The following is a 16891-nucleotide window of genomic DNA, read 5'->3' as shown; positions in this document are numbered from 1 at the left end:
ATAGCATTCTGTCCCTAGTATACAACATTCTGTCCCTAGTATACAACATTCTGTCTCGCTAGTATATAACTTTCTGGCTCTAGTATACAACATTCTGTCTCTAGTATATAACATTATGTCTCTAGTATATAACATTCTGTCTCTCCAGTATATAACATTCTGTCTCTAGTATACAACATTCTGTCTCTAGTATATAACATTCTGTCTCTAGTATATAACATTCTGTCTCTAGTATATAACATTCTGTCTCTCTAGTATATAACATTGTCTCTCTAGTATATAACATTCTGTCTCTCTAGTATATAACATTCTGTCTCTCTAGTATATAACATTCTGTCTCTCTAGTATATAACATTCTGTCTCTAGTATACAACATTCTGTCTCTAGTATACAACATTCTGTCTCTCTAGTATATAACATTCTGTCTCTAGTATATAACATTCTGTCTCTAGTATATAACATTCTGTCTCTAGTATACAACATTCTGTCTCTAGTATATAACATTCTGTCTCTCTAGTATATAACATTCTGTCTCTAGTATATAACATTCTGTCTCTCCAGTATATAACATTCTGTCTCTAGTATATAACATTCTGTCTCTCTAGTATATAACATTCTGTCTCTCTAGTATATAACATTCTGTCTCTAGTATATAACATTCTGTCTCTAGTATACAACATTCTTTCTCTCTAGTATATAACTTTCTGTCTCTCTAGTATATAACATTCTGTCTCTCTAGTATATAACTTTCTGTCTCTAGTATATAGCATTCTGTCCCTAGTATACAACATTCTGTCCCTAGTATACAACATTCTGTCTCGCTAGTATATAACTTTCTGGCTCTAGTATACAACATTCTGTCTCTAGTATATAACATTATGTCTCTAGTATATAACATTCTGTCTCTCCAGTATATAACATTCTGTCTCTAGTATACAACATTCTGTCTCTAGTATATAACATTCTGTCTCTAGTATATAACATTCTGTCTCTAGTATATAACATTCTGTCTCTCTAGTATATAACATTGTCTCTCTAGTATATAACATTCTGTCTCTCTAGTATATAACATTCTGTCTCTCTAGTATATAACATTCTGTCTCTCTAGTATATAACATTCTGTCTCTAGTATACAACATTCTGTCTCTAGTATACAACATTCTGTCTCTCTAGTATATAACATTCTGTCTCTAGTATATAACATTCTGTCTCTAGTATATAACATTCTGTCTCTAGTATATAACATTCTGTCTCTAGTATATAACATTCTGTCTCTAGTATATAACATTCTGTCTCTAGTATATAACATTCTGTCTCTAGTATATAACATTCTGTCTCTAGTATATAACATTCTGTCTCTAGTATATAACATTCTGTCTCTAGTATATAACATTCTGTCTCTAGTATATAACATTCTGTCTCTAGTATATAACGTTCTGTCTCTAGTATATAACATTCTGTCTCTAGTATATAACATTGTAACAGTCCTGACCTATTTATGTTAGTTTTTATGTGTTTTTGGTCAGGGCATGTGTTTTGGGTGGGCAGTCTATGTTATCTGTTTCTATGTTGGTTTCGGTTTGCCTGGTATGGCTCTTGATTAGAGGCAGGTGGTTTGCATTTTCCTCTAATCAAGAGTCATATTTAGGTAGGGCATTCTCACTGTTTGTTTGTGGGTGATTGTCTCCTGTGATGTCTTTCGTCGTTATGTTCGATGTATTCACTTTTGGAGCTGTTTGGCTGTTCGTATGTTTCGATGTCCGTTCCTGTTCGTGAGTTTACGTTTGTCTATGTAAGTTTATGTTCAGGTTGCGTCAACGTCGTTTTGTTATTTTGTAAATTTTGAAAGTGTTTGTTTTGTTTTCGTGTTGCCATCAGTTGTCGTTATTAATAAATAAAGATGGCATATTTCCCTGACTCCGCATATTGGTCTGAAGATCCTTCTCTCCTCACCTCTTCCGAGGAGGAGGAAAGCGACAGCTCTTACAGAATCACCCACCAAAATACAGAGACCAAGCGGTATGGGAAGGCTCGACGGAGCAACAAGGACTTTTGGACTTGGGAGGAGATCCTGTCTGGTAGAGGACCCTGGGCGCAAACTGGAGAACATCGCTGCTCTCGTGAGAAGAGTGAGGCAGCCACAGCCCAGGAGCGGTGGTTTAAGGAGGCAGCTAGGAGACGTGGATGGAAGCCGGAGAATCAAGCTCGAAACCGGAATTATGAGGGGACACGTCTTGCACGGAAGCCCGAAAAGCCCGTGAGTAACTCCCAAAAATTTCTTGGGGGGGGGGGCTAAAGGGTAGTGGGCCAAGGGCAGGTAGGAGACCTGCGCCCACTTCCCAGGCTAACCGTGGAGAGCGGGAGTACGGGCAGACACCGTGTTACGCAGTAGAGCGCACGGTGTCTCCTGTACGTGTGCATAGCCCGGTGCGGGTTATTCCACCTCCCCGCACTGGTAGGGCTAGATTGGGCATTGAGCCAGGTGTCATGAGGCCGGCTCAACGCGTCTGGTCTCCAGTGCGTCTCCTCGGGCCGGCATACATGGCACCTGCCTTTCGCATGGTTTCCCCGGTTCGCCTACACAGCCCGGTGCGGGTTATTCCACCTCCCCGTACTGGGCGGGCGACCGGGAGCATTCAACCAGGTAAGGTTGGGCAGGCTCAATGCTCAAGAGAGCCAGTACGCCTGCACGGTCCGGTATTTCCGGCGCCACCTCCCCGCCCCAGCCTAGTACCTACAGTGCCTACATTACGCACTAGGCTACCAGTGCATTTCCAGAGCCCTGTTCCTCCTCCACGCACTCTCCCTATAGTGCGTGTATCCAGTTCAGTGCCTCCAGTTCCGGCCCCACGCACTAAGCCACCTGTGCGTCTCCTAAGTCCTGTACACACTGTCACTTCTCCCCGTACTAGTCCTGAGGTGCGTGCCCTCAGCCAGGTGCCACCAGTGCCGGTACCACGCACCAGGTATAGAGTACGCTTTGAGAGTTCAGTGTGCCCTGTCCCTGCTCCACGCACTAGTAGGAAGGTGCTTATCATTAGCCCGGTGCCTCCAGTTCCGGCACCACGCACCAGGTCTACAGTGCGCCTTATCCGGCCAGAGCCATCCGTCTCCCCAGCGCCATCTGAGCCATCCGTCTCCCCAGCGCCATCTGAGCCATCCGTCTCCCCAGCGCCATCTGAGCCATCCGTCTCCCCAGCGCCATCTGAGCCATCCGTCTCCCCAGCGCCATCTGAGCCATCCGTCTCCCCAGCGCCATCTGAGCCATCCGTCTCTCCAGCGCCGTCTGAGCCATCCGTCTGCCATGAGCCTGCAAAGCCGCCCGTCTGCCATGAGCCTGCAAAGCCGCCCGTCTGCCATGAGCCTACAGAGCCATCCGCCAGACAGGAGCCGCTAGAGCCGTCAGCCAGACAGGAGCCGCTAGAGTCGTCAGCCAGACAGGATCCGCCAGAGCCACCAACCAGACAGGATCTGCCAGAGCCGCCAACCAGACAGGATCTGCCAGAGCCGCCAACCAGACAGGATCTGCCAGAGCCGCCAACCAGACAGGATCTGCCAGAGCCGCCAACCAGACAGGATCTGCCAGAGCCGCCAGCGAGCCATGAGCAGCCAGAGCCGCCAGCGAGCCATGAGCAGCCAGAGCCGTCAGAGAGCCATGAGCAGCCAGAGCCGTCAGAGAGCCATGAGCAGCCAGAGCCGTCAGAGAGCCATGAGCAGCCAGAGCCGTCAGAGAGCCATGAGCAGCCAGAGCCGTCAGAGAGCCATGAGCAGCCAGAGCCGTCAGAGAGCCATGAGCGTCGAGAGCCGTCAGCCTGCCATGAGCGTCGAGAGCCGTCAGCCTGCCATGAGCGTAGAGAGCCGTCAGCCTGCCATGAGCGTCGAGAGCCGTCAGTCTGCCATGAGCGTCGAGAGCCGTCAGCCTGCATGGACCTGCCAGAGCCGTCCAAACAGGACCTGCCAGAGTCCTTCAGCCGGGATCTGCCCCTTGTCCCGGTGTTGCCCCTTGTCCCGGAGCTGCCCCTTGTCCCGGAGCTGCCCCTTGTCCCGGTGCTGCCCCTTGTCCCGGTGCTGCCCCTTGTCCCGGTGCTGCCCCTTGTCCCGGTGCTGCCCCTTGTCCCGGTGCTGCCCCTTGTCCCGGTGCTGCCCCTTATTCCAGTGATGGTCCTTATCCTGGTGCTGCCCCTTGTTCTGGTGCTGCCCCTTGTCCCGGTGCTACCCCTTGTCCCGGTGCTACCCCTTGTCCCGGTGCTACCCCTTGTCCCGGTGCTGCCCCTTGTCCCGGTGCTAGCTGTTTATTTAGGGGAAGGTAGTGTTAGGGTGGTCAGTAGAAGGGGTAGAAAGAAGAGGGGAGTGACTATGGTGGTGCGGGGACAGCGTCCTGAACCGGAACCACCACCGTGGTCAACTGCCCACCCGGACCCTCCCCTGGACTTTGTGCTGGTGCGCCCGGCGTTCGCACCTTGGGGGGGGGGTACTGTAACAGTCCTGACCTATTTATGTTAGTTTTTATGTGTTTTTGGTCAGGGCATGTGTTTTGGGTGGGCAGTCTATGTTATCTGTTTCTATGTTGGTTTCGGTTTGCCTGGTATGGCTCTTGATTAGAGGCAGGTGGTTTGCATTTTCCTCTAATCAAGAGTCATATTTAGGTAGGGCATTCTCACTGTTTGTTTGTGGGTGATTGTCTCCTGTGATGTCTTTCGTCGTTATGTTCGATGTATTCACTTTTGGAGCTGTTTGGCTGTTCGTATGTTTCGATGTCCGTTCCTGTTCGTGAGTTTACGTTTGTCTATGTAAGTTTATGTTCAGGTTGCGTCAACGTCGTTTTGTTATTTTGTAAATTTTGAAAGTGTTTGTTTTGTTTTCGTGTTGCCATCAGTTGTCGTTATTAATAAATAAAGATGGCATATTTCCCTGACTCCGCATATTGGTCTGAAGATCCTTCTCTCCTCACCTCTTCCGAGGAGGAGGAAAGCGACAGCTCTTACAAACATTCTGTCTCTAGTATACAACATTCTGTCTCTCTAGTATATAACATTCTGTCTCTCTAGTATATAACATTCTGTCTCTAGTATATAACATTCTGTCTCTAGTATATAACATTCTGTCTCTAGTATATAACATTCTGTCTCTAGTATATAACATTCTGTCTCTAGTATATAACATTCTGTCTCTAGTATACAACATTCTGTCTCTAGTATATAACATTCTGTCTCTAGTATATAACATTCTGTCTCTAGTATATAACATTCTGTCTCTCTAGTATATAACATTCTGTCTCTAGTATACACGATTCTGTCTCTCTAGTATACATCATTCTGTCTCTCTAGTATATCACATTCTGTCTCTAGTATACACTATTCTGTCTCTCTAGTATACATCATTCTGTCTCTCTAGTATGTAACATTCTGTCTCTAGTATATAACATTCTGTCTCTAGTATACACTATTCTGTCTCTAGTATACACTATGCTGTCTCTCTAGTATATAACATTCTGTCTCTCTAGTATATAACATTCTGTCTCTAGTATACAACATTCTGTCTCTCTAGTATACAACATTCTGTCTCTAGTATACAACATTCTGTCTCTAGTATATAACATTCTGTCTCTCTAGTATATAACATTCTGTCTCTAGTATATAACATTCTGTGTCTCTAGTATATAACATTCTGTCTCTCTAGTATATAACATTATGTCTCTAGTATGTAACATTCTGTCTCTAGTATATAACATTCTGTCTCTCTAGTATATAACATTCTGTCTCTCTAGTATACAACATTCTTTCTCTAGTATATAACATTATGTCTCTAGTATGTAACATTCTGTCTCTAGTATATAACATTCTGTCTCTCTAGTATATAACATTCTGTCTCTAGTATACACTATTCTGTCTCTCTAGTATACAACATTCTGTCTCTAGTATATAACATTCTGTCTCTCTAGTATATAACATTCTGTCTCTAGTATATAACATTCTGTCTCTAGTATACAACATTCTTTCTCTCTAGTATATAACTTTCTGTCTCTCTAGTATATAACATTCTGTCTCTAGTATATAACTTTCTGTCTCTAGTATATAGCATTCTGTCCCTAGTATACAACATTCTGTCTCTAGTATATAACATTCTGTCTCTCTAGTATATAACATTCTGTCTCTAGTATGTAACAATCTGTCTCTAGTATATAACATTCTGTCTCTCTAGTATATAACATTCTGTCTCTAGTATACACGATTCTGTCTCTCTAGTATACATCATTCTGTCTCTCTAGTATATCACATTCTGTCTCTAGTATACACTATTCTGTCTCTCTAGTATACATAATTCTGTCTCTCTAGTATGTAACATTATGTCTCTCTAGTATATAACATTCTGTCTCTAGTATGTAACAATCTGTCTCTAGTATATAACATTCTTTCTCTCTAGTATATAACATTCTGTCTCTCTAGTATATAACATTCTGTCTCTAGTATGTAACATTCTGTCTCTAGTATATAACATTCTGTCTCTCTAGTATATAACATTCTGTCTCTAGTATACACTATTCTGTCTCTCTAGTATACAACATTCTGTCTCTAGTATATAACATTCTGTCTCTCTAGTATATAACATTCTGTCTCTCTAGTATATAACATTCTGTCTCTCTAGTATATAACATTATGTCTCTAGTATATAACATTGTCTCTAGTATGTAACATTCTGTCTCTCTAGTATATAACATTCTGTCTCTAGTATACACTATTCTGTCTCTAGTATACAACATTCTGTCTCTAGTATATAACATTCTGTCTCTCTAGTATATAACATTCTGTCTCTAGTATATAACATTCTGTCTCTAGTATACAACATTCTTTCTCTCTAGTATATAACTTTCTGTCTCTCTAGTATATAACATTCTGTCTCTAGTTTATAACTTTCTGTCTCTAGTATATAGCATTCTGTCCCTAGTATACAACATTTTGTCTCTAGTATATAACATTCTGTCTCTAGTATATAACATTCTGTCTCTCTAGTATACAACATTCTGTCTCTAGTATATAACATTCTGTCTGTAGTGTACAACATGCTGTCTCTCTAGTATATAACATTCTGTCTCTCTAGTATACAACATTCTGTCTCTAGTATATAACATTCTGTCTCTAGTATACAACATTCCGTCTCTCTAGTGTACATCATTCTGTCTCTCTAGTATACATCATTCTGTCTCTCTAGTATATAACATTCTGTCTCTAGTATATAACATTCTGTCTCTAGTATATAACATTCTGTCTAGTATATAACATTCTGTCTCTAGTATATAACATTCTGTCTCTCTAGTATATAACATTCTGTCTCTCTAGTATATAACATTCTGTCTCTCTAGTATATAACATTCTGTCTCTCTAGAATATAACATTCTGTCTCTCTAGTATACAACATTCTGTCTCTCTGGTATACAACATTGTCTCTAGTATATAACATTGTCTCTCTAGTATAGAACATTCTTTCTCTCTAGTTTACAACATTCTGTCTCTAGTATATAACATTCTGTCTCTCTAGTATACAACATTGTCTCTAGTATATAACATTGTCTCTCTAGTATAGAACATTCTTTCTCTCTAGTTTACAACATTCTGTCTCTAGTATATAAGATTCTGTCTCTAGTATACACTATTCTGTCTCTAGTATACACTATTCTGTCTCTCTAGTATACAACATTCTGTCTCTCTAGTATATAACATTCTGTCTCTCTAGTATACAACATTCTGTCTCTCTAGTATACAACATTCTGTCTCTCTGGTATACAACATTGTCTCTAGTATATAACATTGTCTCTCTAGTATAGAACATTCTTTCTCTCTAGTTTACAACATTCTGTCTCTAGTATATAACATTCTGTCTCTCTAGTATACAACATTGTCTCTAGTATATAACATTGTCTCTCTAGTATATAACACTCTGTCTCTCTAGTATATAACATTCTGTCTCTAGTATGTAACAATCTGTCTCTAGTATATAACATTCTGTCTCTCTAGTATATAACATTCTGTCTCTAGTATACACGATTCTGTCTCTCTAGTATACATCATTCTGTCTCTCTAGTATATCACATTCTGTCTCTAGTATACACTATTCTGTCTCTCTAGTATACATCATTCTGTCTCTCTAGTATGTAACATTCTGTCTCTAGTATATAACATTCTGTCTCTAGTATACACTATTCTGTCTCTAGTATACACTATGCTGTCTCTCTAGTATATAACATTCTGTCTCTAGTATACAACATTCTGTCTCTCTAGTATACAACATTCTGTCTCTAGTATACAACATTCTGTCTCTAGTATATAACATTCTGTCTCTCTAGTATATAACATTCTGTCTCTAGTATATAACATTCTGTCTCTCTAGTATATAACATTCTGTCTCTCTAGTATATAACATTATGTCTCTAGTATGTAACATTCTGTCTCTAGTATATAACATTCTGTCTCTCTAGTATATAACATTCTGTCTCTCTAGTATACAACATTCTGTCTCTAGTATATAACATTATGTCTCTAGTATGTAACATTCTGTCTCTAGTATATAACATTCTGTCTCTCTAGTATATAACAGTCTGTCTCTAGTATACACTATTCTGTCTCTCTAGTATACAACATTCTGTCTCTAGTATATAACATTCTGTCTCTAGTATACAACATTCTTTCTCTCTAGTATATAAATTTCTGTCTCTCTAGTATATAACATTCTGTCTCTAGTATATAACTTTCTGTCTCTAGTATATAGCATTCTGTCCCTAGTATACAACATTCTGTCTCTAGTATATAACATTCTGTCTCTAGTATATAAGATTCTGTCTCTAGTATACAACATTCTGTCTCTAGTATATAACATTCTGTCTCTAGTATACAACATTCTGTCTCTCTAGTATATAACATTCTGTCTCTCTAGTATACAACATTCTGTCTCTAGTATATAACATTCTGTCTCTAGTATACAACATTCTGTCTCTCTAGTATACAACATTGTCTCTCTAGTATACAACATTCTGTCTCTCTAGTATATAACATTGTCTCTCTAGTATATAACATTCTGTCTCTAGTATATAACATTCTGTCTCTAGTATATAACATTCTGTCTAGTATATAACATTCTGTCTCTAGTATATAACATTCTGTCTCTCTAGTATATAACATTCTGTCTCTCTAGTATATAACATTCTGTCTCTCTAGTATACAACATTCTGTCTCTCTAGTATACAACATTGTCTCTAGTATATAACATTGTCTCTCTAGTATAGAACATTCTTTCTCTCTAGTTTACAACATTCTGTCTCTAGTATATAACATTCTGTCTCTCTAGTATACAACATTGTCTCTAGTATATAACATTGTCTCTCTAGTATAGAACATTCTTTCTCTCTAGTTTACAACATTCTGTCTCTCTAGTATATAAGATTCTGTCTCTAGTATACACTATTCTGTCTCTATAGTATACAACATTCTGTCTCTCTAGTATATAACATTCTGTCTCTCTAGTATATAACATTCTGTCTCTAGTATGTAACAATCTGTCTCTAGTATATAACATTCTGTCTCTCTAGTATATAACATTCTGTCTCTCTAGTATACAACATTCTGTCTCTCTAGTATATAACATTCTGTCTCTCTAGTATATAACATTCTGTCTCTAGTATACATCATTCTGTCTCTAGTATACAACATTCTGTCTCTAGTATACAACATTCTGTCTCTAGTATACATCATTCTGTCTCTAGTATACATCATTCTGTCTCTAGTATACAACATTCTGTCTCTCTAGTATACAACATTCTGTCTCTAGTATACAACATTCTGTCTCTAGTATACAACATTCTGTCTCTCTAGTATACAACATTCTGTCTCTCTAGTATACAACATTCTGTCTCTAGTTTACAACATTCTGTCTCTAGTATATAACATTCTGTCTCTAGTATACAACATTCTGTCTCTCTAGTGTACATCATTCTGTCTCTAGTATACAACATTCTGTCTCTAGTATACAACATTCTGTCTCTAGTATACAACATTCTGTCTCTAGTATACAACATTCTGTCTCTAGTATACAACATTCTGTCTCTAGTATACAACATTCTGTCTCTAGTATACAACATTCTGTCTCTAGTATACAACATTCTGTCTCTAGTATACAACATTCTGTCTCTCTACTATACAACATTGTCTCTACTATATAACATTCTGTCTCTCTAGTATACAACATTGTCTCTAGTATATAACATTCTGTCTCTCTAGTATACAACATTCTGTCTCTCTAGTATATGACATTGTCTCTCTAGTACATGACATTGTCTCTCTAGTATATAACATTCTGTCTCTAGTATATAACATTCTTTCTCTCTGGTATACAACATTGTCTCTCTATTATACAACATTCTGTCTCTCTAGTATATAACATTCTGTCTCTAGTATACAACATTCTGTCTCTCTATTATATAACATTCTGTCTCTCTAGTATATAACATTCTGTCTCTCTAGTATATAACATTCTGTCTCTAGTATACAACATTCTTTCTCTCTAGTATATAATATTCTGTCTCTCTAGTATAAAACATTCTGTCTATCAAGTATACAACATTGTCTCTCTATTATATAACATTCTGTCTCTAGTATACAACATCATTTCTCTCTAGTATATAACATTCTGTCTCTCTAGTATAAAACATTGTCTCTAGTATATAACATTGTCTCTCTAGTATATAACATTCTGTCTCTCTAGTATACAACATTCTGTCTCTAGTATACAACATTCTGTCTCTCTAGTATACAACATTCTGTCTCTCTAGTGTATAACATTCTGTCTCTCTAGTATATAACATTGTCTCTCTAGTATATAACATTCTGTCTCTCTAGTGTATAACATTCTGTCTCTCTAATATATAACATTCTGTCTCTCTAGTATATAACATTCTGCCTCTCTAGTATATAACATTGTCTCTCTAGTATATAACATTCTGTCTCTAGTATATAACATTCTGTCTCTCTAGTATATAACATTCTGTCTCTCTAGTATACAACATTCTGTCTCTCTAGTATACAACATTCTGTCTCTCTAGTATATAACATTCTGTCTCTCTAGTATATAACATTCTGTCTCTCTAGTATATAACATTCTGTCTCTCTAGTATATAACATTCTGTCTCTCTAGTATATAACATTGTCTCTCTAGTATATAACATTCTGTCTCTCTAGTATATAACATTCTGTCTCTCTAGTATATAACATTGTCTCTCTAGTATATAACATTCTGCCTCTCTAGTATATAACATTGTCTCTCTAGTATATAACATTCTGTCTCTCTAGTATATAACATTCTGTCTCTCTAGTATATAACATTCTGTCTCTCTAGTATATAACATTCTGTCTCTCTAGTATATAACATTCTGTCTCTCTAGTATATAACATTCTGTCTCTCTAGTATACAACATTCTGCCTCTCTAGTATATAACATTGTCTCTCTAGTATATAACATTCTGTCTCTCTAGTATATAACATTCTGTCTCTCTAGTATACAACATTCTGTCTCTCTAGTATATAACATTCTGTCTCTCTAGTATATAACATTCTGTCTCTCTAGTATACAACATTCTGTCTCTCTAGTATATAACATTGTCTCTCTAGTATATAACATTCTGTCTCTAGTATATAACATTCTGTCTCTAGTATATAACATTCTGTCTAGTATATAACATTCTGTCTCTAGTATATAACATTCTGTCTCTCTAGTATATAACATTCTGTCTCTCTAGTATATAACATTCTGTCTCTCTAGTATATAACATTCTGTCTCTCTAGTATACAACATTCTGTCTCTCTAGTATACAACATTGTCTCTAGTATATAACATTGTCTCTCTAGTATAGAACATTCTTTCTCTCTAGTTTACAACATTCTGTCTCTAGTATATAACATTCTGTCTCTCTAGTATACAACATTGTCTCTAGTATATAACATTGTCTCTCTAGTATAGAACATTCTTTCTCTCTAGTGTACAACATTCTGTCTCTCTAGTATATAAGATTCTGTCTCTAGTATACACTATTCTGTCTCTATAGTATACAACATTCTGTCTCTCTAGTATATAACATTCTGTCTCTCTAGTATATAACATTCTGTCTCTAGTATGTAACAATCTGTCTCTAGTATATAACATTCTGTCTCTCTAGTATATAACATTCTGTCTCTCTAGTATACAACATTCTGTCTCTCTAGTATATAACATTCTGTCTCTCTAGTATATAACATTCTGTCTCTAGTATACATCATTCTGTCTCTAGTATACAACATTCTGTCTCTAGTATACAACATTCTGTCTCTAGTATACATCATTCTGTCTCTAGTATACATCATTCTGTCTCTAGTATACAACATTCTGTCTCTCTAGTATACATCATTCTGTCTCTAGTATACAACATTCTGTCTCTCTAGTATACATCATTCTGTCTCTAGTATACAACATTCTGTCTCTAGTATACATCATTCTGTCTCTAGTATACAACATTCTGTCTCTAGTATACATCATTCTGTCTCTAGTATACAACATTCTGTCTCTCTAGTATACAACATTCTGTCTCTCTAGTATACATCATTCTGTCTCTAGTATACAACATTCTGTCTCTAGTTTACAACATTCTGTCTCAAGTATATAACATTCTGTCTCTCTAGTATACAACATTCTGTCTCTAATATATAACATTCTGTCTCTAGTATACAACATTCTGTCTCTAGAATATAACATTCTGTCTCTCTAGTATACAACATTTTCTCTCTCGAGTATACAACATTCTGTCTCTAGTATATAACATTCTGTCTCTCTAGTGTATAACATTCTGTCTCTAGTATACAACATTCTGTCTCTCTAGTGTACATCATTCTGTCTCTAGTATACAACATTCTGTCTCTAGTATACAACATTCTGTCTCTAGTATACAACATTCTGTCTCTCTAGTATACAACATTCTGTCTCTAGTATACAACATTCTGTCTCTCTAGTATACAACATTCTGTCTCTCTAGTATACAACATTCTGTCTCTAGTTTACAACATTCTGTCTCTAGTATATAACATTCTGTCTCTAGTATACAACATTCTGTCTCTCTAGTGTACATCATTCTGTCTCTAGTATACAACATTCTGTCTCTAGTATACAACATTCTGTCTCTAGTATACAACATTCTGTCTCTAGTATACAACATTATGTCTCTCTAGTATACAACATTCTGTCTCTAGTATACAACATTCTGTCTCTAGTATACAACATTCTGTCTCTAGTATACAACATTCTGTCTCTAGTATACAACATTCTGTCTCTCTACTATACAACATTGTCTCTACTATATAACATTCTGTCTCTCTAGTATACAACATTATGTATCTCTAGTATACAACATTGTCTCTAGTATATAACATTCTGTCTCTCTAGTATACAACATTCTGTCTCTCTAGTATATGACATTGTCTCTCTAGTACATGACATTGTCTCTCTAGTATATAACATTCTGTCTCTAGTATATAACATTCTTTCTCTCTGGTATACAACATTGTCTCTCTATTATACAACATTCTGTCTCTCTAGTATATAACATTCTGTCTCTAGTATACAACATTCTGTCTCTCTATTATATAACATTCTGTCTCTAGTATATAACATTCTGTCTCTCTAGTATATAACATTCTGTCTCTAGTATACAACATTCTTTCTCTCTAGTATATAATATTCTGTCTCTCTAGTATAAAACATTCTGTCTATCAAGTATACAACATTGTCTCTCTATTATATAACATTCTGTCTCTAGTATACAACATCATTTCTCTCTAGTATATAACATTCTGTCTCTCTAGTATAAAACATTGTCTCTAGTATATAACATTGTCTCTCTAGTATATAACATTCTGTCTCTCTAGTATACAACATTCTGTCTCTAGTATACAACATTCTGTCTCTCTAGTATACAACATTCTGTCTCTCTAGTGTATAACATTCTGTCTCTCTAGTATATAACATTGTCTCTCTAGTATATAACATTCTGTCTCTCTAGTGTATAACATTCTGTCTCTCTAATATATAACATTCTGTCTCTCTAGTATATAACATTCTGCCTCTCTAGTATATAACATTGTCTCTCTAGTATATAACATTCTGTCTCTCTAGTATATAACATTCTGTCTCTCTAGTATATAACATTCTGTCTCTCTAGTATACAACATTCTGTCTCTCTAGTATACAACATTCTGTCTCTCTAGTATATAACATTCTGTCTCTCTAGTATATAACATTCTGTCTCTCTAGTATATAACATTCTGTCTCTCTAGTATATAACATTCTGTCTCTCTAGTATATAACATTGTCTCTCTAGTATATAACATTCTGTCTCTCTAGTATATAACATTCTGTCTCTCTAGTATATAACATTGTCTCTCTAGTATATAACATTCTGCCTCTCTAGTATATAACATTGTCTCTCTAGTATATAACATTCTGTCTCTCTAGTATATAACATTCTGTCTCTCTAGTATACAACATTCTGTCTCTCTAGTATATAACATTCTGTCTCTCTAGTATATAACATTCTGTCTCTCTAGTATATAACATTCTGTCTCTCTAGTATATAACATTCTGTCTCTCTAGTATACAACATTCTGTCTCTCTAGTATATAACATTCTGTCTCTCTAATATATAACATTCAGACAATTCCTTTACTTTCAGGCCATCAAATGTCCAAAGTCTGTTTTCTTTAACATTGCTAGCATACTTTCTCAAACTAAAAGGATGTGGTTTTGATGTAGCAGATTCTAACTGTGTGTGTAGATGTACATTATGTGTGCCGTTTGTATGTGTGTGTGTGTGTGTGGTTGGTGTGTGTATAGAGGGGTAACCCTGTATCAGATATCAGACCGTTGTTTTAATCTGCGGCTCACAGGGAGCTGATGGGAGATGTGGTGGGTCCTTGCCCAAGAGTTAGGGTGGTCGTGGTCTTCACAGTGGATTCCGCAGGTTGCATGACATGAGCTGAATGAAACGTAAAAGACTTTGAAAATAAAAAAACTTTTATATGCTCAGTGCTCCGTTGACCTTTCACAGAGATGCTTCTTTTTGTGAGAAATCTTCTAACAACAACTGGAATTTTGCATTCATATGACAAGTGTCCACTAAAATATGAAAATACGTCATGTCATGTCTCAAAATCGATATACATCTTAGCTCTATATTGTTTTTTGTCCTGCGGTTTCGAGAGGAAAGATGACGAGTTCGTCGGGAAAGTGAGCCTGTAAGTTAGCACTAGTTTTCATTCTTGCACAGAATCCAGTCTATCTAATGAGATGCAATTTTTTCAGAGTTTTGACCTATTTTTTTTTCTCCGGCCTCCATTGATTTAGTCACCCTAATTCTGGCCATCCTACAAGGGTAAAAACTCTTGTAACCTTTGAACGGATTATGATAGAGACATGAGGTTTGGACCATTGGTTTTCTTAAAGGATTTTCTACGTAATTAACTTATTTCACTCATTGGTCAAAATATATGTTTTTGATTGGACACCCTACAATATATGTATCTTTTCCACTCTGTGTTATAAAACTCCCACACAACACACATTGTCATCCTGTTTCTCTCTATATTCTGCATACAATACCAATGTACAATTCTTCTCTCTCTCTCTCTCTCTCTCTCTCTCTCTCTCTCTCTCTCTCTCTCTCTCTCTCTCTCTCTCTCTCTCTCTCTCTCTCTCTCTCTCTCTCTCTCTCTCTCTCTCTCTCTCTCTCTCTCTCTCTCTCTCTCAGGGAGAGGCAGTAGGGAGGGTGTGTCTTAAGGAAAGGGGTCGGGACGTCCTTGTGCTACAGAGAGTGCCATCATCAGTGACATCACCTAACCCCGCTTCCTCGCCATCATCAGTGACATCACCTAACCCCGCTTCCTCGCCATCAGGGGGAGGGGCCAGAGAGGAGGACAGAGAGAAGAGGTCAGTATCCTTATCTTTCACTTTCAATCTCTCTGTCTTTGTAGGCGTTGCTGGAATATACAAATAAATAATGTAAACATTATATATAATCTATAAAGACTATATGCTGTGTATGTCCCAGACAAACCTGTTCGTTGAAAGCCATGTCAAGAAAAATATTTTACATTCTCCCTCCTTTTCCCTCTGTCTTAAGTCACACCCTTTGCATGCCTGCACGCACACCAGCTTCTGCCCTGACAAGATAGATTGTGTGTTTGCTTCCTAGAGGATGTGTGTGGGTTTGTGTGTGTTATGACAGAGAATGTGTGTGTTTTAGCTGCAAGCAGAGAGAGAATGATTTTCTTTTCTTGAAGGGAGAAACAAAGCAAAGGAAAGCAAGACTGTTTGCTGCCTAGAGGATGTGTTTACACTTTATAAAGGGTGTGTGTGTGTCTCTGGGGTTAGGCAGGGAGAGGGGAGGCCTCAGTACATCCCCTTTTGGGGTAGAGCTACTATATAGCCTCTATATCTGTGGAGCTCCAGGCAGGCAGGGGGAGCAGGCTGGCTCTTCAGCCCAGGACAGAGCACCCTGGCTGGGCATTTTGCGCTAGGGAGAGCAAATCCTCTGGAGGAATTGAGATGGACTTGAGAACTGTCACACTAGTGGAGGCAGAGGAAGATGAAGAGGGTAGTGATGATGATGACGATGACTGTTGTAGTAGTTCTGTCCTGACCTTCAATGTCCCTTACCTGCTCTACATTGATGATGAGGATGAAGATGACTGGAGTAGTCTACCTTACATTGATGAGGAAGGGGAGGATGAGGAGGGAGAGGAGGAGAGGGAAGAGAGAGAAAGGAGAGATAGCAGCTCTGAGGAATACTACTCCTGCTCTTCCTCCTGTGCTTCTGACAGGTGTG

The 16891-nt window shown here is 38.1% G+C and overlaps 1 protein-coding gene across 2 annotated transcripts in view; it reads left to right on the top strand.

Annotated features, from left to right (window-relative positions):
* LOC129819916 (rap guanine nucleotide exchange factor 5-like) overlaps positions 1-16891 on the top strand; it is an 81253-nt gene that overhangs the window by 41421 nt on the left and 22941 nt on the right. For both annotated transcript variants that reach the window (XM_055876613.1, XM_055876612.1), the window contains exon 10: positions 15815-15993. In XM_055876613.1, coding sequence (XP_055732588.1) covers positions 15815-15993 — 179 coding nt within the window. The remainder of the gene's footprint in view (positions 1-15814; positions 15994-16891) is intronic.

This window comes from Salvelinus fontinalis, chromosome 22 (genome assembly GCF_029448725.1).
Source record: "Salvelinus fontinalis isolate EN_2023a chromosome 22, ASM2944872v1, whole genome shotgun sequence".
In the NCBI taxonomy this organism is placed as follows: domain Eukaryota; kingdom Metazoa; phylum Chordata; class Actinopteri; order Salmoniformes; family Salmonidae; genus Salvelinus; species Salvelinus fontinalis.
The sequence above is the reverse complement of the archived record's forward strand: the minus strand, read 5'-3'. Positions and strand labels throughout refer to the sequence as shown.